This window comes from Rhinopithecus bieti, unplaced genomic scaffold, assembly GCF_001698545.2.
Source record: "Rhinopithecus bieti isolate Rb0 unplaced genomic scaffold, ASM169854v2 scaffold_72501, whole genome shotgun sequence".
NCBI lineage: Eukaryota > Metazoa > Chordata > Mammalia > Primates > Cercopithecidae > Rhinopithecus > Rhinopithecus bieti.
The window spans coordinates 1,439,457-1,464,667 of record NW_016827507.1 but is presented as its reverse complement, the minus strand read 5'-3'; the positions used below and the strand labels follow the sequence as shown (position 1 = coordinate 1,464,667).

Below are 25,211 nucleotides of genomic sequence, written 5' to 3'. Positions count from 1 at the left end.
CGTGGCATCCTGGCCCTTCAGCTCCAGGCTCAGGCGGGGCCTGCACTGTGGTGGTGGCCAGGAGGCCAGTCTCCGCTGCAGCGGGCGCCTCCACAGACACGGTATCTGCCAAGCCACCTGTAGCAGGACCATTCACACACATGTCCCCTAGGGGGCGATAAAAGACAAAAGAGGACTCTGGCCACAGGGCAGCCTGTTTTGGCCTGCAGGCTTGCAATTTTGCAAGGTGAGGAGGACAGGTAAGCAAGCACCTGCTCGCTGGTTTTCAGACTTTTTATTAATTCAGGAACCCCCTTCTTCAAGTCTCAGCTCCATCCTAGCTTTCTCAGAGAGACTTTTAGTAAATCCCCTTCAATATTAATGAGGTCTCTGGTACTCCCTCCTGCTTACTTGCCTTGCAGTATGACCACAATTTGTAATCACGTATTTAATGCTGTGCTGGTTTAACCTGTCTCCCTCAATAGATTGTAAGCTCCAAAATCATCAATATCATTTAATTCAAAATATAGTAAAGTGCTTTAAAAGATCCATGTTAAAGCTACAAAAGATATTTATCCACACTTCCTTTATCATGAAAACCAGAACATTTCCAGAGTGTTCACTTAAGAATCCCTGAGAATAATCTGAACTAACTGAACTAACTGAACCCTCCCAGGTTCAAGCGATTCTCCTGCCTCAGTCTCCCGAGTAGCTGGGATTACAGGCACCTGCCACCACAGCTGGCTAATTTTGTATTTTAGTAGAGACAGGGTTTCTCCATGTTGGTCACGGCTGGTCTCGAACTCCCGACCTCAGGTGATCCACCCACCTCAGTCTCCTGTAGTGCTGAGATTACAGACACGAGCCACCACACCGGCCCGAACTAAATCCTTCTTAACTCTCATTTTCTAGAAAAAGAAGATGGTGTGCCAAGAAATAAAGATCAGGCTCAGGGTAGGAAAGCCCCCAGTCCAATCCCCAGCAGAGGAGAAAACACAACTTCTCTGACCCTCTGACTCCTCATCTATAAAATGGGAATAAATGAAAATCAGAATGGTGGTTTGAAGGAAGAGAAACCAGAATCAAGACAAAGCACTGGAAGAAAGATGCTCGCTGAAGGGTTTCAGAATCCAGGTGTCAGCAGGTGTGCCCCATCCCTACCTCAATGGGGTAAGTCCCTTCAGGGCCACAGCCACCCAGGACTTCTACTCCTTCCTGGAAATTTACACCCTCAGCCCTCTGCCATTCCCTGTTCATGCCCCACAAACGAAAAGAAGCGAAACTCAGTCCTTTCACTGAAATACGCTCGCCTCCAAAATTCACCTAGTCAGAGGACGAAAGTAAATGAAATAAACAAGTATGGGAGGAAATCCTAAAACAAAATACAAACAAACAAATGAACAAAACCATACTTTAAATGAATAACCATAATTGCACTGAAATAGGAGACGATCAACCCAAGTAACTTTGGAAGCTGCTGTTTACACCAGATGCCTCAGGCTAAAGAGAAGAAGAGCTCTAATTAAATACTGAACTCTAGGTAGCAGGCTTCTTTTTCACAAAGACATGGTTTCCTGGTTCTGAAACTATTTTTGGTATAGTCCAGGACTGAGCAAATAAGTAACTATACTATGGATACCGAGATCCAGATTTTTGTTTGTCAGAGAAGGGAGTTATCGATATGCAAAGGGGAGAGGACAGAATACACTGTGTCGTTGAATTGCAACTGGAAAAATCCATGTGAACTCAATGATTTTTAAGAGGGAAACAGAGATTGTGTAGGTGTGTACTGAGTTTAGATATATGCATGTCTCATATATGTACATACATCCCTCTGTTTCCTAGCTGTGTTTCTGAGAGGGCACAGAGGCAATGACACCCAGCTCACCTAGTTTCCAGATCTCCATTTCTAAATGCCACTCTCCACTAAAAGAAACCAGGTCTCCTTGTAGAAAGAGCTGATTCCACAGCTGGAACAGGGAAAGCACAAAATGAGCCCAGAATACCTTGTACCAGAAAGCAAGGAAGTCCTCACAAAAGCAGGGGCATGCTGAAGGAACACAAAACCCACTTTAACACAACTGGCCGAACACGGGGCCATCTGAGCATCACATTCAACAATGAGAAAAGATTACAGACCACTGACTAAAATAAGCATCCCCGAGTCCACACAAATATAAATCAAGGAAAAGAGAACATTCTTGCTTACACAGACAACTAGTAAAAAAAAAAAAAAATGGTAACAATGTGAGGTACGGCTCTGTGAATTAGCTGATTGTGATCATCATTTCACAGTGTATGCCTGCATCAAAGTGTCACATTGTATACCTTACACACATACAATTTTTGTTAATTATACCTCAATAAAACGGGGGGGGAGGGGTGTGGGGAGAAGACAAGTAGTAAGTGCGGAAGAAATGACAGAATTAGACACCCATCATGTAGCAGCCATCCTGATGCTAACCAATTCTGGCAAGAATCATCAATCGGTGCTGAAACTACCGAATGAAGAAAGTCCTTGGAGTGAGGAGTAGCAGGATAAACACAAGGTCTCAAAGAGCTCACCACAAGGCATTTCATTACAAAAGGGAAATACAGTAACTTTACAGTGAAGCAACCGGATCTCCTCAAATATGTAGCATCACCAGTAATGGGAAAAATCATGATCACATGCCTCCTGCTATGGTGTGCTGAGAACGCAGCATTATTTCTGCGTAATTCCTGCCCAGAAATGCAGAATTTAAATCCGCTCACGAGGAAGCATTACACAAAGCCAAAGGGAGGTAGAGTCTACAAAATAACTGGCCCATACTCCACAAAAATATCAATGTCGTGGAATACAAGGCCAGAGGCAGCGCTCCAGATTCAGAGAGTGAAGAGACATGAGCCTGGAATGCGGTGCGCGGCTGGGGTGTCCTTCCGCCATAAAGGGTGCCGCTGGGACAATCACTGGAATCTCAAGAGGAGCGCTGCACTGATGCTGTTTCTCATTTTGATAACCGAAACGTGGTTATGTGGGAGAACGTCCTTGTGTTTAGGAAGTAAACACCAAAAATACTTAGGAAGAGGCAAAGGGGCATCAGCTCTGCAACTTTATCCCAAATGGTTGAAAGAGAAGACAAAGCAATGTAGTAAAATACTAACATTCAGGAGACTGAGTGAAGGGCATATGAAAAGTTTTTGTACTACTCTCTCCATTTTTCCATAAGTATAAATTATGTCATAATAACAGGTTAAATTAGAACAAACCCTACATCCAACATGCCTTTAGTATTTGAGCGTCTCAAGGAGAGGTCAACACAGAACAGGCTCCATTTAGACATCCTCCTGGTTCATTCGCCTCTCCTTCCCATCACTGGGTCTTCCCTGCCTCTCTCAAGGCTCCAGAAACTCCGGATCCATGTGCTTTTACTTGTAGAAACTTCAGCTCTAGTGTGCTCCCCTCCCCACCGGAATCCTCAAATCAAGTTGGCTCAAAGAATAAAAGGTGTCCGTGTAACCAAAGCCTTTCTCCCTAGAAGACATTCGGAATATTAAATAGAAAAAGCAATCAAATCTATTACCGTAGTTATCACTATAACTCCAGTTCCCTAAACCTTGCCTCATTATATATCTAAGGTCTTCATTTTTAAAGTTGGAAAATTAGTTCTCAAAAGACTAACTGAAAAAAAGCACGAAAATGAAGTCACCTGGGAAAGGGAGGATTCTCATGCCAACAGCAGGACGGTCGTGCTGCAAACTGACGGGCCTCAGGGCTTCAGGGGAGGCAGCCAGGCAGTGAGAACCCAGGAGAAGGCAGCGTCTGGAGGAGGACGAACCAACCATGGCCCAGGCAGCAGCAGAGGAGCTCACTCTAGACCCAGGGCAAGGGGGTTGCGTCCACATCCTCCTGCGGAGGCACTCCGACTAAGAAGGCCCTCGCGGACGCTCTGAGAAGTGAGAAGCCTCGGCTCTGCTTCCAGTAGGGCCCCTGGCCACCCTCTTGAGCAAATCCCACACCTCTTTCCCTCTCCATCTTTGCCTCTGAAAGGCAAGAGCCACTCCACAGCTGCCAGGCCCCGGCCCTCCGTCCGTAACTAATGATGCGCCGCCCCCAGGCCCAGCCATCTCCAACCAAGGAGGCGCGACCCTCCAGGCCCGGTCATCTTAACCAAGGTGGCGCCAGCCCCCAGGCCTGGGCCATCTCTAACAAAGGCAGCACCACCCCCCCAGGCCCTGCCTGCCTCTCTAACCACGAAGGTATCACCGCCCCCCAGGCCCAGGAGTATCTCTAACCAGGGAGGTACTGCCCCCAGGCCCTGCCCGCATCTCTAACCAAGGTGGCGCCACTCCCCCAGGTCTGGGCCATGGCTAACAAAGGCGGCACCACCCCCCACTCAGGCCCAGGCAGCATCTCTAACCAAAGAGGGGCTGCCCCCAGGCCCTGCCCGCATCTCTAACCAAGATGGCGCCACCCCCTAGGCCTTGGCCATCTCTGACAAATGTGGCATCAACCCCCGGGCCCTGTGTGCATCTCTAATCAAGGAGGCGCTGCCCCCAGGCCCTGCCCGCATCTCTAACCAAGGAGGAGCCCATCCGCAGGCCCAAGTCCCATCTCTAACCAACGAGGCGCCACCCCCAGACTCTGCCTGCATCTCTAACCAAAGAGGCACCACCCTTAGACCCTGGCCCCATCTCTAACCAAGGAGGTACCACCCCCAGGCCCTGGCCCCATCTCTAACCAAGGAGGTGCCACCCCCAGGCCCGGGCCCCATCTCTAACCAAGGAGGTGCCACCCCCAGGCCCGGGCCATCTCTAACCAAGGAGGCCTCCCAGGCCCAGGCCGCATCTCTAACCAAGGAGGTGCCACCCCCAGGCCCGGGCCATCTCTAACCAAGGAGGCCTCCCAGGCCCAGGCCGCATCTCTAGCCAACCAAGGCAGCCCCTGAGTCCTGGGCCACCCTACAGAGCAGCACGGCATTCCTGCCAGGAATTGCTATAGGCGACCAGGAGTGGAGAACAACCCAAACACCTCTCAAGCCACCGAAGAATCAACAGGAAAGTTCAGAGTGGAAACTCGCATCGGGAGAATTACCTCGTAAACCTCCACCAAGGGCAGAGTAGAAGGGATGCTGGGCGCCCCCCGCCGCTTCCCACGGAGCATGCAGAGGTGAAGACACTGCCTGTCCATCTACACCCTTCCTTCCCAGACTCCCGCACTCTCCTAGGAAGCCCCACCACCCTAGTTATCCCCGGCAGGCGCCACCCACCCGCACTTCTCTCCAATACGCGGCTACAGCCCTGCCCAGGTGGGACGGGGCCGCCTGCCGCCACGGAAGGCTCTGATTGGCCCAGAATGAGCACCTGACACCATCCACAGACCAACCAGCACTCTGAGGGGGTGTGGCCTGAGGCTGGTAGCCGTCCCCACCCAGCAGGGGGCCCTCCTAGGTCTTGGGGACCCGCTCCAGTCTCAGGAGGCTGCAGGTGAGAAGCGCCCGGCGTCTAGAAAAACTTGGACTGTACATATCTCTCTCAGGCATATTAAAGGTTTCTGAGCTGCCCTGTCAGGAAACTCATCCAACAATTTTTTTTTTTTTTTTTTTTTTTGGAGACGAGTGTCCCTCTGTCGCCCAGGCTGGAGTGCAGTGACTCGATCTCGGTTCACTACAATCTCCGCCCGCCAGGTTCAAGCGATTCTCCCACCTCAGCCTCCAGAGTAGCTGGGATTACAGGTGCCCGCCGCCACACCTGGCTAATTTTTTTGGTTTGCTTTGGTTTGGTTTTGTTTCGAGACGGAGTCTGGCTCCATTGGTCTCGCTCCGTCACTCAGGCTAGAGTGCCGCGCCACGATCTCGGGTTACTGCAACCTCCGCCTCCCTGGCTCAAGCAATTCTTCGCCTCAGCCTCCAGTACCTGGGATTACAGGCGCCCGCCACCACGCCCAGCTAATTTTTGTATGTTTAGTAGAGGCGGGGGTTTCACTATCTTGGCCAGGCTGGTACTGAACTCCTGACGTTGTGATCCACCCGTCACAGTCGCCCAAAGTGCTGGGATTACAGGCGCGAGCCACAGCGCCCAGCCTTTTTTTGTATTTTTAGTAGACAAGGGGTTTCACCGGCCGGGCGCGGTGGCTCACGCCTGTAATCTCAGCACTTTGGGAGGCCGAGGTGGGCAGATCACGAGGCCAGGAGATCCAGACCATCCTGGCTAACACGATGAAACCCCGTCTCTACTAAAAATACAAAAAAAGGCTGAGGCAGGAGAATGGCGTGAACCCAAGAGGCGGAGCTTGCAGTGAGCCGAGATAACGCCACTGCACTCCAGCCTGGGCGACAGGGCGCGACTCCATCTCAAAAAACTGAAAACTTAAAAAAAAGGAAGGGGTTTCACCATGTTGGCCAGGCTGATCTCAAATTCCTGGCCCCAAGTGATCCGCCTGCCTCGGCCTCCAAAAGTGCTGGGATTACAGGCGTGAGCCACCACACTCAGCCAGTACAACAATATTTAACACGCCCAGTGCTGAGCAACAGACTCCTATGTCACCTAGTCCCTCCTACCTGCTCAGACTGCGCACAGAGAAAACTCCAAAAGCCCTGGGATAAGGGAGCCACCAGGGCCGGTCAGGAACGCGCAGAAGGATGACCTGACCAAGGCCGGGCGCAGTGGCTCACACCAGTAATCCTACACTTTGGGAGGCCGAGGTGGGTGGATTACCTGAGGTCAGGAGTTTGAGACCAGCCTGGCCAACACGGCAAAACCCTGTCTCTGTTAAACATACAAAAAAAAAAAAAATAGCCAGGCGTGGTGGCAGATGCCTGGAGTCCCAGCTACTCCAGAGGCTGAGGCAAGAGAATCGCTTGAACCCAGGAGGTGGAGCCCAGTGAGCTGAGATCGCACCACTTCACTCCAGTCTGGGTGAAGGAGCAAGACTCCATCTCAAAAATAAATGAATAAATAAATAAATAAATAAATAAATAAGAATGCCCCAAATAATAGCAGGAGAAGGAGGCAAGGGAAGGTAGAAGAGATAAGAGAGTGTGCCCAGGAGAGGCAGCAGGAGAACCTGACAGCACAGGACAGCCAACTATTTGGACACTCCAGTAGACTTGCTAAGGAATTCTGAACTAAAATAATAAGAGCAATAATAAAGAATGCCCTGATCAAATCTATGTTCCTTGCATCCAAGAATTCCAAACACCATGCCCCACCCAAATCGCTCATGCCCTGAGCCCCTCTTCCCTGGGACATTCTGGTAGAAGCGTCAGAAAGTCAGGTGAACCGTCAAAGCCACTGTGTCCCAAAGAGGAACTCTCCTCCCACTCAACAGAACCAGCCTCCTGGACACCCCCAGGGATCCAGGGCACAGCACCCTCCTAGCCACCCAGCCACCCTCTCACCTTTGACTCCTCCCCTGGAAGGGCACCAAGAAACAGTCACCAAATCCCATCAATGTTCCTGTCTACCTACTGTCTAGCCATCAGTTCCCATCACCAAAACTCGCTTCCCAATTCAAGCCCTTCTGTGGGCATTTCTTACATAGTCTTCCTCTTAGAGAGCAAAGACCAAAAAAAATTAAAAAGGAAAAGTACAGAATGTTTTTCTTGATTACTCTGTCTTCTAAAAGTTTACAGCAGAAAAAAGAGAAGAATAGGAGGAGAGTGAGATCGACATTAAAAAGGCAGAATCAAAGCCTGGTGTTCCAGGGCACCTCATATTTCTGCAACTGTATCTCCATATTCCCCCATTTCCCTGAAGTCTGGTGATCTTAATTATTGCCCCTCACCCGCTCCCTGCATTGCATAGGGAACTGAGGCTAGAGCCAGGGTCCACACCTGAGAGCAGGTCAAATCCACCACAAGGGCAAACAGCAAACTCTGGCAGGAAAGGGTTAATAACCCCCCAAGTATGAAATGCTTCTGTCAATCTCTAAGGAATAGTAAGATCCAAATAGGGAAAGGAACAGAGACATGAAAACAATGACAATAGAGGAAATAAAAGGAGCTAACCCATGGCCTGCAGGTGTAAAGACCTGTAGTTTGGGACCACACTGACCTGGGTGAGTCTGGCTGCACTCCTAGTGAGGAGTGGACTCTGTGCCATGACTCCAACCTGCTGAGCCCGTTTCCTAATCTGTATAATGGCAATAACAGCATCTGCCTCCCTGGGTCATTAAATTAAATGAGGTAGGGTGGGAAGTGCTGATGGTCCAGGTGCTCAAGAAATATGATGCAGTCCACTCAGTAGCCTGAGAAGAGCACAGTTTGGTTTGGGACTGAACAGCCCAAAGCTCAAATCCTAGCTGGACCACCTACCAGCATGAGACCAAACCTCTCTGCCCCTCTATTTCTTTGTCTGTAAATCAAAGATAATATCCCAACATCAGAGAACTGCAGTTACGCTGGCAGAGTACAATGGTTGGAGAGCACGTCACACAGCACTGGGACACGGTGGAAGCTGGGAATGCAGATAACCTCTCTGGTGGTTAAGAACGTGAGTGCGGAGCGTCATGCTGTCGGGATGGACAAGGCACCAGGGCAGGAGCCTCGGCTCAGGCAGAAGGCTGGCATGCACCCGTGGGGAGCTAAGTGGCATGCAAGCAGTGGGGCCAAGGACAGCTGCAAGTCCTATGCATCGTCAGGCAGTGATACTCCCCAACAGACTTTGAAAAGCCGCAAGCTGCCTCTGATGGAGTCTTAGGCATTGAGTTCAACATGGCCTTGCTCAGCAAGAACTCTCAAGATCACCTCAAAAACACTTCCTGAGCAGCAGCCAGTTCAGTGTGTACCTCACGTGACTTGGTTCTTCAGAGAATAAAATCCTCAGATGAAGACATGTTTAGCCACAATTTTGTAGAAATGGAAACTGAGGCTCAAAGAAGTCACAAGAACGATCACATTGTGGGTCTAAAATGCAAAGCTAGGTCCTCCAGGACTCCAAAGCCAGTGCTGTTTCCCAGAGCCCACATTTCTGGGGTGGGGGATGGATCCCACAGACACCCAACTCAGCAAGAAGAAAGGCCAAGGAGAGGAGAGAAAGGCAGGCTAGATGGACAGCGAGTTGACCCTGCTGATGGAGGTAGAGACTCAGGACGTGGGCAGGGCCTTGTGAACCAGAGGCTACTGGACAGCTCAGCCAGAGTGCTGGCAGCTCCAGCAGGAGAGCCGGCCGGCTGAGCACACTCCCCTCCCTCCACCCCAGTGCTCGGCAGCTCAGACCTGACCCCTGTACAAAGAATGCTCGAGGACCTGGAGGTTCACTGTCGGACTCTGGGCTGCAACTGCCACACCTCAGAGGAGCTCTGGCCAGTCCAGGGGGAGGCAGAGGCTGCATACCTTGTCGGGCTTGCTATGCTTTCCTGCCTTGCCCCCTGCTGTGCCTCCTTGGCCTGGTCAATCTGCTCAAACATCATCCTGTGGCTTTCCTGAGCCCCTCGCCCAGCCCAGGCAGGACTGACTGACAGTGACCACATCACTGATCCTCCTGCTGTACCTTGTACAAGCTTCTAGCACTGTCCAAGGGACCCTTGTACAAGTGAATAAGTTTAAATCGAGAGACAGGGTTATGTCGCCCATCGCCACAGTCAAGACTCAGACCAGGCCTAGGTGCCCACCAAGCTCCCGGCGCCTCTTCAGTCAGTGCCCTCACCCCCCACCCCCATGTAAATGTGTGTTTATGGTAAATACACATAACATTACCATCTTAACTATTTTTAGGTATACGGTTCAGTGGCATTAGATACATTCACACTGGTGTGCAACCATCTCGACCGTCCATCACCAGAACTTTTTCATCTTACAAAACCAAAACTCTATGTCCATTAAACACTAACTCCAGACGCCTCCTCCCCCAGTTCCTGGCAACCACCATCCTACATTCTGTCTCTTTGAATTTAACTACTCTAGGAACCTCATGTAAGGGTAATCATTTGGTAATTGTCTTTTTGTGACTACTTATTTCGCTGTGCACAATGGCCTCAAGGTTCATCATGTGGTAGCCTATGTCAGGTTTCCATCCTTTTTAAGGCTGAATAATGCTCTATTCTATGTATACACTACATTTTGCTTAGCCTTTCATCCCTTAGTTTCCACATTTTAGCTATTACGAATAATGCTGTTATGAACATGGGTATACAAATATCTCTTTGAGACTCTGCTTTCAATTTTCGGAAATATATTCCAAGAAGTGAAATTGCTGAATCACATGGTAATTCTATCTTTCATTTCTTAAGAAATTTCCATACTGTTTTCCACAGCAGCTGCACTGTTCTATGTTCCAACAAACAGTGAACAAAGGTTCTAATTTCTCCCATCCTCAAAGTATGTTGTCTTTTGTGTCTGGCTTCTTTAACACGCCCTTGAGATTGGTTCAGGTTGCTGCCCGCATCACTTTTTCATCGCCAAGTAGTATTCCTTTGTATGGATATATCACAATTTGTTTATCTTTGCACCAGCTGTTGAGCATTTGGGCTAGTTCCAGTCTGGGGCTTGCTAGGCTTTCAATGTTCCCTCCAAAAATGCATGTTGAAACTTAACCCCCAATGTGGCAGTGTTGAGAAGTGGGGCCTTTAAGAGGTGATTGGACCATGATGGCTCTGCTCTCATGAATGAACTAAAGAGTTAATGGATTAATGGGTTATCATGAGAATAGAACTGGCGGCTTTACAAGAAGAGGAAGAGAGTCCTGATCATAGTACATTAGCAAACTCAGCCCCTTGCCATTGATACCCTGTGCCACCTTGGGACTCTTCAAAGAGTACCCACCCAGCAAGAAGGCCCTCACCAGATGCAGCCCCTTGACCTTGGCCTTCTCAGCCTCCAGAACTATAAGAAATAAATTCCTTTCCTTATACATTACCCAACTTCAAGTATTCTGTTATAAGCAACAGAAATCAGACTAAGACAGGGTTATTAGAAATAAAGCTGCTATGAACATGTGTATACCTGTCTTCAGACAGACATAGGTTTCATTTTTCTTGGAATAGGATTGCTACCTTTTATGCTAAGTTGATATGGTCTGGCTGTATTTCCACCCAAATTTCATCTTAAATTGTAGCTCCCATAATTCCCACATGTTGTGGGAGGAATCCAGTGGGAGATAATTGAATCATGGAGGCTGTTTCCCCCATACTGTTCTCGTGGTAGTGAATAAGTCTCATGAGACCTGATGGTTCAGGTCTTGGAACCATCTCTCTTCCACTTGGTTCTCATTCTCTCTTGCCTGCCCCCAAGTAAAACATGCCTTTCGCCTTCTGCCTTGATTATAAGGCCTCCACAGCCATGTGGAACTGTGAGTCCACTAAACCTCTTTCTCTTGATAAATTACCCAGTCTCGGGTATGTCTTTATCAGCAGCATGAAAGCAGACTAATACATAAGTGTACCCTCAGCATTGTAAGAAGGCAGCAAACTATTTTCCAAAGTAGCTGTACCATTTTGCATTCCTACCAATGATGTATCAAAGTTCCAGCTGCTTCACGTCCTTATCAGCACTTGGGATTCTTTTCACTTTTCACCATTCCAGTGGGTAGGTAGTAGTGTCTCATTGTGATTTTAATTTGCATTTCCCTAGGAACTAATGATGTTGATCATCTTTTCATATGTTTATTGACCATTTTTATACATTATTCTGTTAAAGAATCTTTCAAACCTTTTGCTCATTTTAATGTTTTGTCTGCCTTACAGACTGTGAGTTCCTTCAGAACAGGTCTCAAGGCCCCCTTGATGCCTAACTCCTGGGAGAACCATTCTCATAGACGATATGTGAGTAGTGCTGTGGAGCCACCTACCAGCTGGTGCCTCAGCCACTGCACACAGCCCAGATAGGGCCTCACACACAGCAGGCACTTCAGAGATATTTATGACCACATCAGCAAGCACAGATGGCCAGTAGCACAGGGAGAGATTGAGTGGGGCTGGACAGCCACAGGGACCAGCCTGAGCTGCTGTATCCTCACTTGCAAAGCAGAGATAATAAGCCCACCTTGCAGAGCTTTTGTGAAGAATAAACTAAAGAATGGGTGTGAAGCACCCAACTGAGCAGGTCTACAGAAATGATAGTTATTATGACCAGGCCCTATCTTATTCCCCTGCAACTGCATGATGAGGGATTGGATCCAAATGTTCAGGGAAAGAAGGTGAAGACTGACAGAGGGAGAATGGAAGGGGAAGAGAGGAGAGGGAAAGAAGGAAAAGACGGATGGTGGAAAACAGTAAAGTCCCCTGCCATATGCCAAGTATGTTCCCAATCCTCCTGTATGAAAACTCTACGAGCATGCTACCTAGTAGGTCTGTGGGGACCATTTTCATATAATATATAATATAGGAGGCAATGGTGGCTCAAGATACTTGCCAAGGTCCCAGGGCTGTTAGCCAGCAGGACCAGGACTTCCACCCAGTTCTGCTTCCCCTGCATTACCTAAGCCTGGTTCCCTGTGGGGCTCTCTCCCGGAGGAAGGGTCTTCCCAAGGTGCTTCCTGGAACCTGGCTAGCCCTGAACAAGTCCCTTGCACCAACTCAGAAACAAAAACAGGCAGAATTCAAAAGATGCTTCTCTACCACCACAGGAGGAAACTGAAGATTATAGACCCAGGGCTGCACATAGGAAGCCTGCAGAGTTTTCATGTCCCTGAGCCTGTTATATTTACCATTCCCCTTTCCCTAGAAACAAACACAGATGGGATGCCTGCAGGTCCCTAAGGTAAAAGCCAATCCCTCACCAGTCCCAGGGGCTTTCTCTCTGAACTATTTCTCTAAATCTGTCCCTCCTCATCCCTACAGCTGGGATTGCACTAGGACAGCACCTAAAGAAACTCTCCTGCCTGCATTTTTGTCCCGCCAAAAAGTGTTCTCTTGCTTATTATTTATACTTCAAAAATCACTATAAAGCTGTAGTAATCAAAGTAGTGTGGTACTGATGAAGAATAAACAAATAGAGCAGTGGAACAGACCAGAAAGTTCAGGAGTGAACTGACACATAATTTTCAAGAAAAGAGTCAAAGTAATTCAATGGAGGAAGAAAAGGTTCTTCTAACAAACAAGGCTAGAAAAACTGGGCATCCACATGCAGGAAAAAAAACATTCTCCATCCCTACTTCATACCATACACAAACTTATTAGAGATAGATAGTAGACCTAATAAAAGCAAGAAATATAAACCTTAAAAAAAAAAAAAAACTTAGGAGACTGTCTTTGTGACCTTAAAGTAGGAAAACATTTCTTAAGAGAAGATACAAAAAGCACCTCCTATAAATGTAAAAATAATGGCAAATAAAACTCCAATAAAATTACAAACTTCCGTTCATCAAAAGATAAAAGACAAGTGAGCTGAAATTGGGAGAAAATGTTCACAACATACACACGCAAACACACACACATATATATACAACAAAAGACAAACATCCAGAATATATAAAGAACTCTTACATTCCAGCAACAAAAAGACAATAAATCCTATTTACGTATTTGCTTGCCTATGTGTTTATTTTTAGAGAAACTGTTTCACTGAGGCCCAGGCTAGAGCGCAGTGGCATGTTCACAGCTCACTGAAGCCTTGAACTCCTGGGCTCAAGCGATCCTCCCACCTCAGCCTCCTGATAAGCTGGGACCAAAGGCATCCACCACCATGCCCAGCTTTTTTTGTGTGTAGAGGTGGGGTCTCACTATGTTGCCAAGGATGTTCTTGAACTCCTGGCCTCAAGCAATCCTCCCACCTCAGACTTCCAAAATGCTGAGATTGAAGGCATGAGTCACCACACCCAGTCCCCAATTTATTAAAATAGGCCAAAGACTTGAATAGACATTTCTCTAAAGATGACACAAATGGCCAATAAGCACAAGAAAAAATGTTCAACATCATTGGTCATCAGGCAAATGCAAATTAAGGGAGATACCACTGCATATCCTCCAGAGAAGGCAAAATGAAAGACTGACAATACCAAATGCTGGTAAGGACAGAGAGCAAGCAGAATTCTCTGACATTGCTGATGGGAATGTAAAATGATACAAATGACTCTGGAAAGCTATTTGGAAGTTTCTTAAAAAGTTAAACATCACTATAACCCAGAAATTCCACTCCTATGTACTTATTAACCCAAAAGAAATGAAAATAAATATTCACAAAAAGGCTTGTACAGGAACATTCACTGCAGCTTTATTCCCCATAATGAAAAACTGGAAATAGACTGTGGCTGTATCCACGCAACAGAAAGAAACAAACTACTGAATCTCAGAAGTTCTATGCTGAATAAAGGAAACCAGACACAAGAGAATTATATGATGTTCTACAGAAGAAGAAATTCATCTATGGTGACATCAAGACTAGTGATTGTGGCCAGGCACGGTGGCTCACGCCTATAATCCCCAGCACTTTGGGAGACCGAGGTGGGCAAATCACTTGAGGTCAGAAGTTCGAGACCAGCCTAGCCAACATGGTGAAACCCCGTCTCTACTAAAAATACAGAAATTACCCAGGTGTAGTGGTATCTCCCTGTAATCCCAGCTACTCAGGAGGCTGAGACAGGAGAATTGCTGGAACCCAGGAGGCGGAGGTTGCAGTGAGCCGAGATCGCACCATTGCCCTCCACCCTGGGCAACAAGAGCAAGACTCCATCTCAGAAACAAACAAACAAAAAGACTAGTGGTTGCTTGGGGTGAGGAGCAGGGATGGGACAGTAAGGTGCAAGAGAAAACTTTCTGGGCTGATGAAAAAGTTCTGAATATTGTTAGGAGTGTGGGTTGTGTGAGTGGTCAAACTCTACACTTAAGGTCTATGCATTTCAGTATATAGTACACACATACAAAAAAAAACCTGTCTCTTGGCAGCTGCCAGAGATCTTTCTTTCTGAAAGGCCAATCCGCCAGCCTTGTTATCTTTCTGTCCCTCAAAGTTTCCAAAATAAAGTCCTAACAGCTTCCCACTACTCAAAGGCCCTTCATCACAGACCTCCAGCACCCCATGCCCCTCCCCAAGCTCAGTACTCACCTGGTCACAAAGGGTGGGCCACACCTGTGTCACTGCACCAGCTGTCCCTTCTTTCTACAGGGCACCTCTGCTCACCCCACAAGACCCAACTCAACACATCTCCTCCTTCAGGAAGCCTTCCCACAATCCCTCAGGCTGGGGTAGATGCACCCACTCTGAAGCCCTCAATACTCAAGGCTTACTTCCATCACAGCACCTAGCCCCATTCCTAAAGGAATCCATTTTCCACTGCCAGGACTGCATGAAATCCTCAAGAGGGAAGAACATGTCATATTGGACTTTGCATCCCTAGCAAACTGCACAAAGTTTGGCATAAACATCTAGGTAAACGATGACCAGCTTGATAGTAAAATAATAATAATAATAATAATAATAATAAGCAATAATAATAACCCTAAGGGGAAGAGAAATGGTAGCAACTCCTGAAGAAGAGGCCCACCAGCAGGGAACCAAGGAGAATATCTAACACTAAGAAGGAAGCCAGTTAGGGCCCTACAAGGAGCCTTGGGGCTGAATTAAAATGCCCTCCAGAGATACCAGGACACCCCAAGCTCTCCTGGTCCTTGGCTCCAGGTCCCATGGCTGAGCTGGTCCTCTTTTCCCCCACTGCCCACTATGGGATGCTGCCCCTTTCCTATTCGGACAACCTGCAGTTTCCACTGGCATCCTCTGAGGCCAGGTCCCTACCCCACCCATCCTGCCTTGATCTGACTGTGTTGAACACAAAGGCACCCGATTCCAGAGTTCCACCTTTTGCAGCTCCATGTATTACATGATTTAAAAGAACTCAAAAGATTTTAAACCAGTATATTGAAAGGGATGACTGAACCATGTTCACTGTAGTGCCATTCACGATAGCCAAGTATGGAATCGGCCTCAGTGGCCAACAACACGTGAATGACTTTTTTAATGTGGGACATATACACAATGGAATATTATGCAGCTGTAAAAAAGAAATGTTGTCATTTGTGACAACGTCGATGAAACTGGAGAACACTGTGCCACGTAAAATAAGCCAGCACAGAAGGACAAACACTGCACGTTTTCTCTTACATGTGAACTCTAAAACAGTGGAGCTCAAAGAAGCAGAGAGTAGAATAGTGGGTACTAGAGCCTGAGGGTGCAGGAGAAAACGATGATCAAAGGGTACAAAGCCTCAATTAGACAAGAGGAATAGTTTTTTTCTTTGAGACATATTGCACAGCATGGTGAATACAGTAATAATGTACATTTTGAATTCGCTAAGAGTACATTTTAAATGTTTACTTACCACAAAATGATAACTATTTGAGGTGATAGATATGTTAATTCACTTGATTTAATTATTCCACATTATACTCATGAATCATAACATCACATTATACCCCATAAACAAATATAATTTGTCAAGTTAGTTTTTTTAATTTAAAAAAAGAAAATCATGTCACCCAATTTTAAGTCCCTGTTTTCTATTAATATGCCAAACATTATCTTTATAAGCAAACTCAATTATCTATATATTTTGTGTTCCTTGAAAAAAAAGGGAGGCAACATTAAATCTGCTAATATGTTTAAAATGTCTATTTTGCTTTGCTCTGCTTTTTCCTCTCTTTTTTTTTTTTTTTTTTTGAGACGGAGTCTCGCTCTGTGCACAGTGCTGAGTGCAGTGGCCGCGATCTCAGCTCACTGCAAGCTCCTCCTCCGGGGTTCCCGGCATTCTCTCGCCTCAGCCTCCCCAGTAGCTGGGACTACAGGCGCCTGACACCACGCGCAGCTAATTTTTTGTATTTTTAGTAGAGACGGGGTTTCACCGTGTTAGCCAGGATGGTCTCAATCTCCTGACCTCGTGATCCGCCCGTCTCGGCCTCCCAAAGTGTTGAGAGGCTGAGGCAGGAGAATCGCTTGAGCCTGGAAAGCAGAGGTTGCAGTGAGCCAAGATCACACCATTGCGCTCCAACCCGGGCAAAGAGCGAAACTCCGTGTCAATAAATTAATTTTATTTATGTTAAAAAATGACTTATTAAAAAAAAATTACTCAGCCTGGCACAGTGACTCAAGCCATAATCTTAGCACTTTGGGAGGCCGAGGTGGGGGGATCTCTTGGGCTGAGTTCAGTACCAGCTTGGTCAACCTGATGACACCCCATCTCTACAAAAAGATACAAAAATTAGCCAGGTGTGGTGGTGCACCCCTGTAGTCCCAGCTATTCGGGAGGCTGATGTGGCAGGATGACCTGAGTCTGGGAGGCTCTGCCTTTCCATTCACAAATGCTTTCAAGAAGCGAGTGGATGACAATGTACTGAGCTATACACTGGGAAGTCTGGTTCTGGGAAGGGAAGAGACAAATTCCATTTCCTGAATGCCATCAGCAGCCACCTGTGGCAGGATTGTGTCTCCTTTGCCAATGAAGGGACTGGGGTGCGACGGGCTCTGTGACTTCCCTTAGGTCAGGAATCTGGTGAGAAGCAGATCTCTGGGCCCAGAGCACGGGCTCTTTCCACCCTCCTAAATGTTCCAGCCCTTAAAGTTGATGCCTGTCCTTGAGAAACTGCAAGAACAGTGAAAGTTTAACCGGGTAAACAGCTGAGAAGAGAGGGAAAACTTAACTCTAGACTAAATCTCTTCTACATAATCAACCCATCTTGGTGCAGAACTTTTCAGAGGCTGTATGCTTGACACTATCTATAAAAGGAAATGCAATTAAGGAGACTTTTTAATATATCTGATTCCTGACTGCCCTTGCTCTAGGCAAGAGCTTAATTCTACTTAACGATAGCTATCTTTGAAAAGTTATGTAAATTGCAAGGTATGGGGAGACAAGAAACAGGAACCCTTTCACCGGAGGTAAAGGAGAAGCCCAATGAGAAGGGAGCACTGTGGAAACAGGGCTCCAATTCACACAATGACCATCTCAGCTCATTTGCCACCTACAGCTGTGCTCTGTAGACCACATGCAACTCCACCTCGTTATCATTCATGGTATTCCCTTTCCTAAATTAACCAAAACAGGAAACTCTTCAGAAATTAGCTGACCATGAGTTGACAGTAACACGTTTTAAAATATGATCTTTTCTCATTTGGTACAGCTGGAAATTGAAGGCAACTTCAACATACGTCCAGGGTTCTTCTTTAAAACTCTTGGGTAAATTCCAGAAGTGGAGAAATGGACAACTCATTCTCTCTACACAAGCAACAATGTGGGAGGAGGAAGGTACCAATCGAGAAGATAGTTCATGTTTATCAAAATGGAGTCACTCATGTGAAACTCTTAAACAAAATGGAGGCAGAGGATATGAAGGAAAGGCCCTCGTGCAAGTATTGCCTATGACAGGAACTACGTCAGGAATTCCTTACAGCCTGTTGCTTGCACAGGACACTTGCCCGGTGCACCTGTCTCCAATGGACTAATGCCAACTCCTACAATAAGCCTCTAAAACCAATGGTCTTTGTTTCAAAACCGCTTAGGTGGACTTCCCTTCGGTCTTTAAAAGTTTCCACTTGCCCCAACTTCTTTGGATGTGCCTATGATCCAGCATAGCACACGTATCTAAATTGCAATCCCCTGTTATTCCCAAATAAACCACTGTTTCAGGATCCCATATCCAAAATGCTTGGGACCCGAAGTTACAGAATTCCAGATGTTTTCGGATTTTGGAATATTTGCATATACATAGTGAGATAACCTGAGGATGGGACCCAAGTCTAAATATGAAATTTATTTATGTTTGATGAACACCTTATACACACAGTCTGAAGGTAATTTTACAATATTTTTAATTTTGATCATGAAACAAAGTTAGTGTACAATGAACCATCAGAAAGCAAACGTGTCACTATCTCAGCCACGCATATGGGCAATATGTGGTTGTCTGGCATCGCCACCATTCCTGACTCTCAATTTCTATGCTACCAATAAGATGATCACTTTCTTACATTTATTTACACAGAAGTCCTTACCAGTAAAAAATATGACACACCATTAATACAGTGAAAAACAAGGTGTTCAAGGTACCTAAGCAGCACAGCAGCATCACCAGAACACATGTGTCAGCTGCAAAACAACAGAATGATAAACAATGGCTGGCTTTAAGTCTGCTGTTCAGCCTGCATTTCTTTCTGAATGTTAACAGCATCGTCTTTACAGTTGTGTAACTGTTTGTTGTTTTGTTTTGTTTTGTTGAGAAAAAGATGGGGGTTTCACTACACTGCCCAGGCTGGTCTTGAACTCCCGGACTCAATCGACCCTCCAGACTCAGACTCCCAGAGTGCTGGGATTACAGGCGTGAGCTACTGCGCCCAGTTATGCAACTGCATTTCTACTGAGAACCTTCACGAGGTCAGATAGAAAATTTTCCACTGTGGCCTCATGTCAGTGCTCAAAAGTTTCAGACTTTGGAGCATTTCCGAGTTCGGATTTTTGGATTAGGGATGCTCAACCTGTATTTGGAGAGCAGGTCTCTCCAGTGCTCATTTTAGGCTAACATAAGATAGCATACCTGAATTAGCTGGGCACCACAGCTCATCAGCGCACCTGTGGTCACAGGTACTTGGGAGGCTGAGGTGGGAGGTTCACTTGAGTTCGGGAGGCAGAGGTTGCAGTGACCGGAGATTGCGCCATCGCACCCCGGCCTGAGTGATAGTGCGAGACTCCGCCTCAAAAGATTAAAAAAATTAAATTTAAAAAAGCATGCCTGATATAGTTCGGGTCTCCTGACCCAATACTCGGCTCTGGGCCCACTCTGTCACTCCAGGACACATTCTCCCACATCTAGCACCGCAGCAGGTGGAGGCAGGACTACGCCTGGCACCGCTCTTTACCCCTGCCTGGCGTGCAGAAGGACTCCTTGCAAAGCTGTTATTTGAACTAAAGTCAGGAAAGGGGGTTAACCCGACCCTGGGGGTTAGAGGTAGTGACACGCCACTTCCTTCAGCATGGGGACACACACTACAGATGTTTCCGTAGATGAACTGGTAGGCTCAGAACATACAACTGGAGAGAGGCAGCTGTGCAGGGTAAGTCCCAGTGACACGATGTTTGCATCTCCAAAAGGTCACTTGGGCTCAACAACAAAAAAAAGCCAGACCGATGGGCAGGCGTGATCAGTTAGCGCGTTCGTTCTTTCATTCACTAAGTATATACTGAACACTTACATGAGCCAAACCCTATTCTAAGAAGACAGAGGTACAAGTCAGGCGAGCACGCAGGAGTTTGGATTTTAGCCCAAGTTGGAGGAAGTTAATTTTTAAAGCCCCAGTTCTATCGTTTTTAAAATGTATGATGTTGACCTCTCTGAACTTCTGTTTCTCATAATAAATGACCTACAAATTAAGAGTTCTAAAAGAGCTGAGCAGCAAAATGTGTTAAGTCAGTGCCCAAATGTGGAAGCTTGTAGTAATTACAGGTGAAGGACCCCAAGCTCAAGGTTAAAAGACTTGCACCGGGTGTCAAGTGGAATATCTGTCAATCTATCAGGTCCAGCCGGCGGCCGGGTAGCCTGCAGGAGGTACTCATTTCGCCGAGGAGGAATCTGAGGCCAGGCAAGAAGGAAGACCCGCCAAGGTCCACTCAGTCAAAGACCTGGCACCGCCTGGATTCGAACCTCGCGCCCACTGCGTTCCGCCACTGACGCGCGCCCCGACGCCACCCATTGCCGTGGAAACGGCCGGGCGCGTGTTCTTCCACTAGCTCCCTCCTTGCTTTTCATTTTTCTGCGGCGGGATACCCCAGCGACTGAACGTGAGCCGCAGAACGCAACTACGTTCGCTCTCCTCCCCAGACCCGGATCCCTCCGCGGCCGGCGCGCTGCTTCCCGACTCGACGCTCGAAACGGCTTCCCGCGCGCCGCGCCGCGCCCCACCCCACCCAGTCTCACCCCAACCCCAGCCCGGCTCACCTGCCGCCCGCGTCTCCATGGCAACGCCCCACCGCGGAGGAAAAAAAAGCCTCGGGCTCTTCTGGGCCCCTCCCGTGCCAACCGAGGAGGCGGGGCGCCCTGCTGACGCTTCGCTTTTTATTTTTATTTTTTTAAGAAAAGAGCCAGCGGGGTTATGGCGAATCTGCGGCATCCAACATGGCGGATGGAGTCTTCGCCCTCCTCCCCACGGGGCGCAGACGCCTGCGTAGCGGACGTCCGCCTCGGGTGACCCTCCCCCGGCGCCGAGCGCGGCCCGGCAGGGCCGACCTAACGCGCATGCTCGCAGCTGGAGGCCGTGCTTTTTATCCTGCTCCGCGGATCCGCCGCGCCTCGTTTTGAGCCACGCCCAGGGAGGGGCCCTCGGGAGGGCCGGAGCAAGGATCTCGAGATCAGGAGTCTGGCGGTTTTGCCCGGCCTTTGCCAAGGCGACCTTAGACCCGCGGCATGTGGGACTGCTGGGCTGGGCGTGGAAGGAGAGTTCTGGGCACGCTTCGTGTCGCAGCGCTACCTCTCACTACCTAATTTGGGGCAGCGAATTAACTTTTCTTGCTCTCAGTTTACTGATGTGTCCATCGGGGTGCTCCCAACCTGCATCCCGCTGGAAGCTGCGGCGTTTCCTGAAGCGTGGGGTGCTTTCTTTTGGGCCACCCGGCTGGGTTTTAGGGGCTACAGAGCACTGAGCAGCGTAAGATCACACGTGACATGGCGACTTCCTCACGTCTCTTTTTGTCCCGCAACAAGTCTGCGCTAGGTGTGTGCGCCTGCAACACTCGCTCATTCATTTCTCTGCTGTGGCGCAGCCTTCAGCAGGCAGCTGAGTCTGGTGGAAATGTAATGACCTTGTTTTTGGTTTTGATGTTAAGGTGTTTAGCTCCAACACTGTAGTCCTCGACTCAAATGACATCTTCCAACCCCTAACCCTCACCCCTAGAAACCCATCTAAAGTAACCCTCGTAAGACACTTCATATTTTCTACGTGACGTCCATTCCTATGTGACATTATCTCCCTCCCTTACCTCTGTCAGTCTTGGTCACCCCTTTAGCCTCAGAAACAAACTCAGCCTGACAGTTATTTCATGAGTAATGAGTTGATATGGCCCATGTTCTAAGGTCATTTTCTGTTTTATGACAAATGATAACGTTTTTCACACAGTCATACAAAGTTCTTTTAAATTGTTTGTTTACATTTTCAAAATCAGTCAACTTAAAATGGTGTACATGCTGCACAGACATTCCCCCCCCCCCAAAAAAAATGTAAAAGCAGACCTCAAGAGACTGAAGTTTGGGAAACTGATTTGTTTTCATGATTCCCCTGAAATGCTAGTCTTCGCCTGTTCTTCTTTTCCTAGAATAACCCTCTGTGGTTGCTGCTCAACATGAAATTCTCAGGCCGTGAGCCCTGAAGCTCACAATTCACGTTCCCACAGCTGTGGTCGCACTGGTCTAGCTCTGTCCGCCATTTTTCTGTTTGCACAACCTCCCTCCTCACTAGACTGAGCTTCCTGAGCAGCCCTGACAGGTCCTTTTCATTTTGTTTTCCCAGCGCCTGTTGCATAGTCATATTACTGAATGAACACTTCGTTCTGGGGTCGCTTATTTTTTAGGAGGAAAACTCCCTTGGGCATTGAGCTTCAGGATGACTCATCTGATTTCTCAGGAGCCTTCCTGCCTGCTCCTTAACCCTGTTCTTGGGAAATACGGAACCATGAAAAGACCCTAAAATTGTCTAGTCCATTAAATATGTGCTCAGAGATATAGCCTCCCCACCTCTTCATTTCATCCTCACAAACTGGAAGGTTAAGTTGGGCAATATGATTATTGTTCTTTTCCAGATGAGAAAAAAGGAATGTTCAGGGTGGTCAAATGGCTTTCTGAGATTACACAGCAAAACAGTGAAGAGCCAGGTGTGGACCTCCCTTCTCCATGCCCAGTGTTCCTCCCCCACCGCATGTGGAATGTATCCAAACTGCCCCCCAGGCCTCCAAGAGAGCCTCTAAGAGAGCCCATTTCAAGACAGCCACAGAGTCGCTGCACAGCCATCACGTCCTCCACCACAAGATACATGGTTAGGTGGGGCCCATCAGAATCTTTATTTGGAAATGAACTGCTCAAAGAGCTGCATTGATGAGCTTTTTCTTTTAGAACTATAAATATTTACAATAATCATTATTTTGCTATGAATCGATTTCTGTCAGGAAATTAGAGTTGTCCTGGGTTGCTGACAGTATTGGTTTTGTGCTGGTTTGCCTTTCTCGCAGCAGCATTTAAATGTTGTTTATTGATTAGCAGATGGATTGCTCCTAGATGTTGTGACCAAACAAACTTTGGAAATGAAACAATTTAAAATTTGTCTCAAAACCCAATTACCTCAGAATGCTGAAGACAAATTAAAAGAAGAAATTGTGGACTGTGGATGATGGTTCTGGGTTAATTATTTGGAAAGCTATGATTTTCTCCACTATTCCCATGGCATTTTCTTCCTCCTACCCATTCATCATTCAGAGAAGAGTTACTGAGCACCTATTATTATTGGAAACTGTCCTGGCCATAGGCAGATGGAAATGACTAAGAGATGGCCCCTTTCTGTGGGGGAATCCAGGTTCGTAAATGGAGAGAGGAGTCCACAGCTGGCTCTTCCATGGCCTTACTATGTGATTTGCACATTTTCAATCAGCAAACATCTCTATTCTTTCTATTTGCCAGTAGTATTTCAAAATGCCTTCAATTAATGAAGACACATTTGTGGAATTGGATGTAAATCACTCAAAAGTGTATAATTAATGGCAACCTGCCTCGGTGATGGTTCCTAGAGGAGAGCAGCTTCCCAGCTGCCCACTGGTGGCAGTCAGCCTCTTGAAGCTAGTATGTGAATGAATTTGTGTCAATAAATTTATCGACATGAAATGGCATTTAGTTATATAAGAAATATAATTAATTTGCACAACTGAATATATTCGTGTCAATACTTTTATAATATCCAATATCTTTATGAGAAATGAACATTTACATGAAAACAATAATTTAGGAACATAATTTCACAAGATGCTTTCTTGAAAGAAGGTTTTGATAAAGGATACAGGCGACCTCGAAATAATGGATCTTGGCTGGGCATGGTGGCTCATGCCCGTAATCCTAACACTTTAGGAGGCCAAAGCTGGAGGATTGCTTGAGCCCAGGAGCTCTAGGATGGAATAAGCTATGATCATGCCACTGTACTCCTCCAACCTGGGCAGCAACAAAGCAAGACCCTATCTCTAAAATTCGTGTGTGTGTGTGTGTGTGTGTGTGTATGTATATATATACACACATACATATAATGATAAAATCAGAGGTAGGAATAATCAGTTTGGGTTAAGAGTCAAAAATCTAAATAGGTACATTGTAGAAAATAATCCACTTAAAAATCACGTAAAAGAGAAAGCTGTAGTAATACTAGAACTATATGAGTAATCGCACTATGAACACAATTACAAGCTTAGGAAACAGCATCTTTTCCACCTGTCTTTCCAGTGGCATGGAGTGCCATCGCATCCCTGGTCTGCCTGTGCACACCTGTGTGTATTCTCAGTACCCAAGTATTAATCTCCGGAGTGGATTTCATTCGCAGTGGCCAGGGCCCCTTCAAAGAAGCTAACTCCATGTGTGGGAGGAAGGGAACATCAGAATGACCTGAAACATCTTGCTATTCTCAGAAAACCAGGTTCCTTCCAAAAAATGCTGGGTTAGTGCTGACAGGACAAAGGAACAGGCAGTGACAATTTGCGTATCACTGCAACTGGAGATCTATGGTTGTTGATCTACAAGTTGACTCTATGAAAAGCCATGAGGCTTTACTGATAAAAAGTTAACATTGTATATGTAAAAATAGACAAATAACTGTGTAATTACAAAACTAGTTACAATTCAAAGAAAGGGTCAAAATAGGATATTTTAGTAGAGACAGGTTTGGTAGATACGGGGTCTTATTTCTTCCTTGAAGTTCTGTGTGTCTGTTTATGAAATGGTATATTTATATAAGTTTCGACGGGCAGATAAGTTGACTAAGAGTAAGTCAAAGACTTCCAGAAGACTAGGAACCATGCCAAAACCAGGAAGGGCAGGTCAGGACCAGTGGTCTCATAAATAACCAGGTAAAAGCGGGGGTTCAGTAATTTATGTTGCAAGTTAATGGATTAGCCAGATATCCTAAGGGAGTAGCTGATAGATTAAACTGCTATATAGCCCTGCTAATGTTAATGAAATGCTAATGATGCATAATGAAGGTCATTGTAAACGGCGGCAGAACATCATGTTCCCAAGACTTCATGCACATGGGAGTGAAGATTGCGAGAACTTGGTGTAAGTCCTGTTGACGTAACAGTTGAAAATGGTCTGAGGG

The 25,211-nt window shown here is 46.9% G+C and overlaps 1 protein-coding gene across 4 annotated transcripts in view; it reads right to left on the bottom strand.

Annotated features, from left to right (window-relative positions):
* Window positions 1-21,132, bottom strand: part of ZFAT (zinc finger and AT-hook domain containing) — a 240,286-nt gene extending 219,154 nt beyond the window's left edge. For 2 of the 4 annotated variants that reach the window (XR_001883775.1, XM_017863815.1), the window contains exon 1: window positions 20,813-20,995. Coding sequence is in view for 2 of the 4 variants with exons in the window: in XM_017863815.1 (XP_017719304.1) it covers window positions 20,813-20,984 (172 nt within the window). In the remaining 2 variants the exon portion in view is untranslated. Of the gene's footprint in view, window positions 1-20,812 lie in introns of all 4 variants that reach the window. The other 2 variants (XR_001883776.1, XM_017863814.1) reach the window with 2 other exon arrangements.
* Between the last annotated feature and the right edge of the window lie 4,079 nt (window positions 21,133-25,211).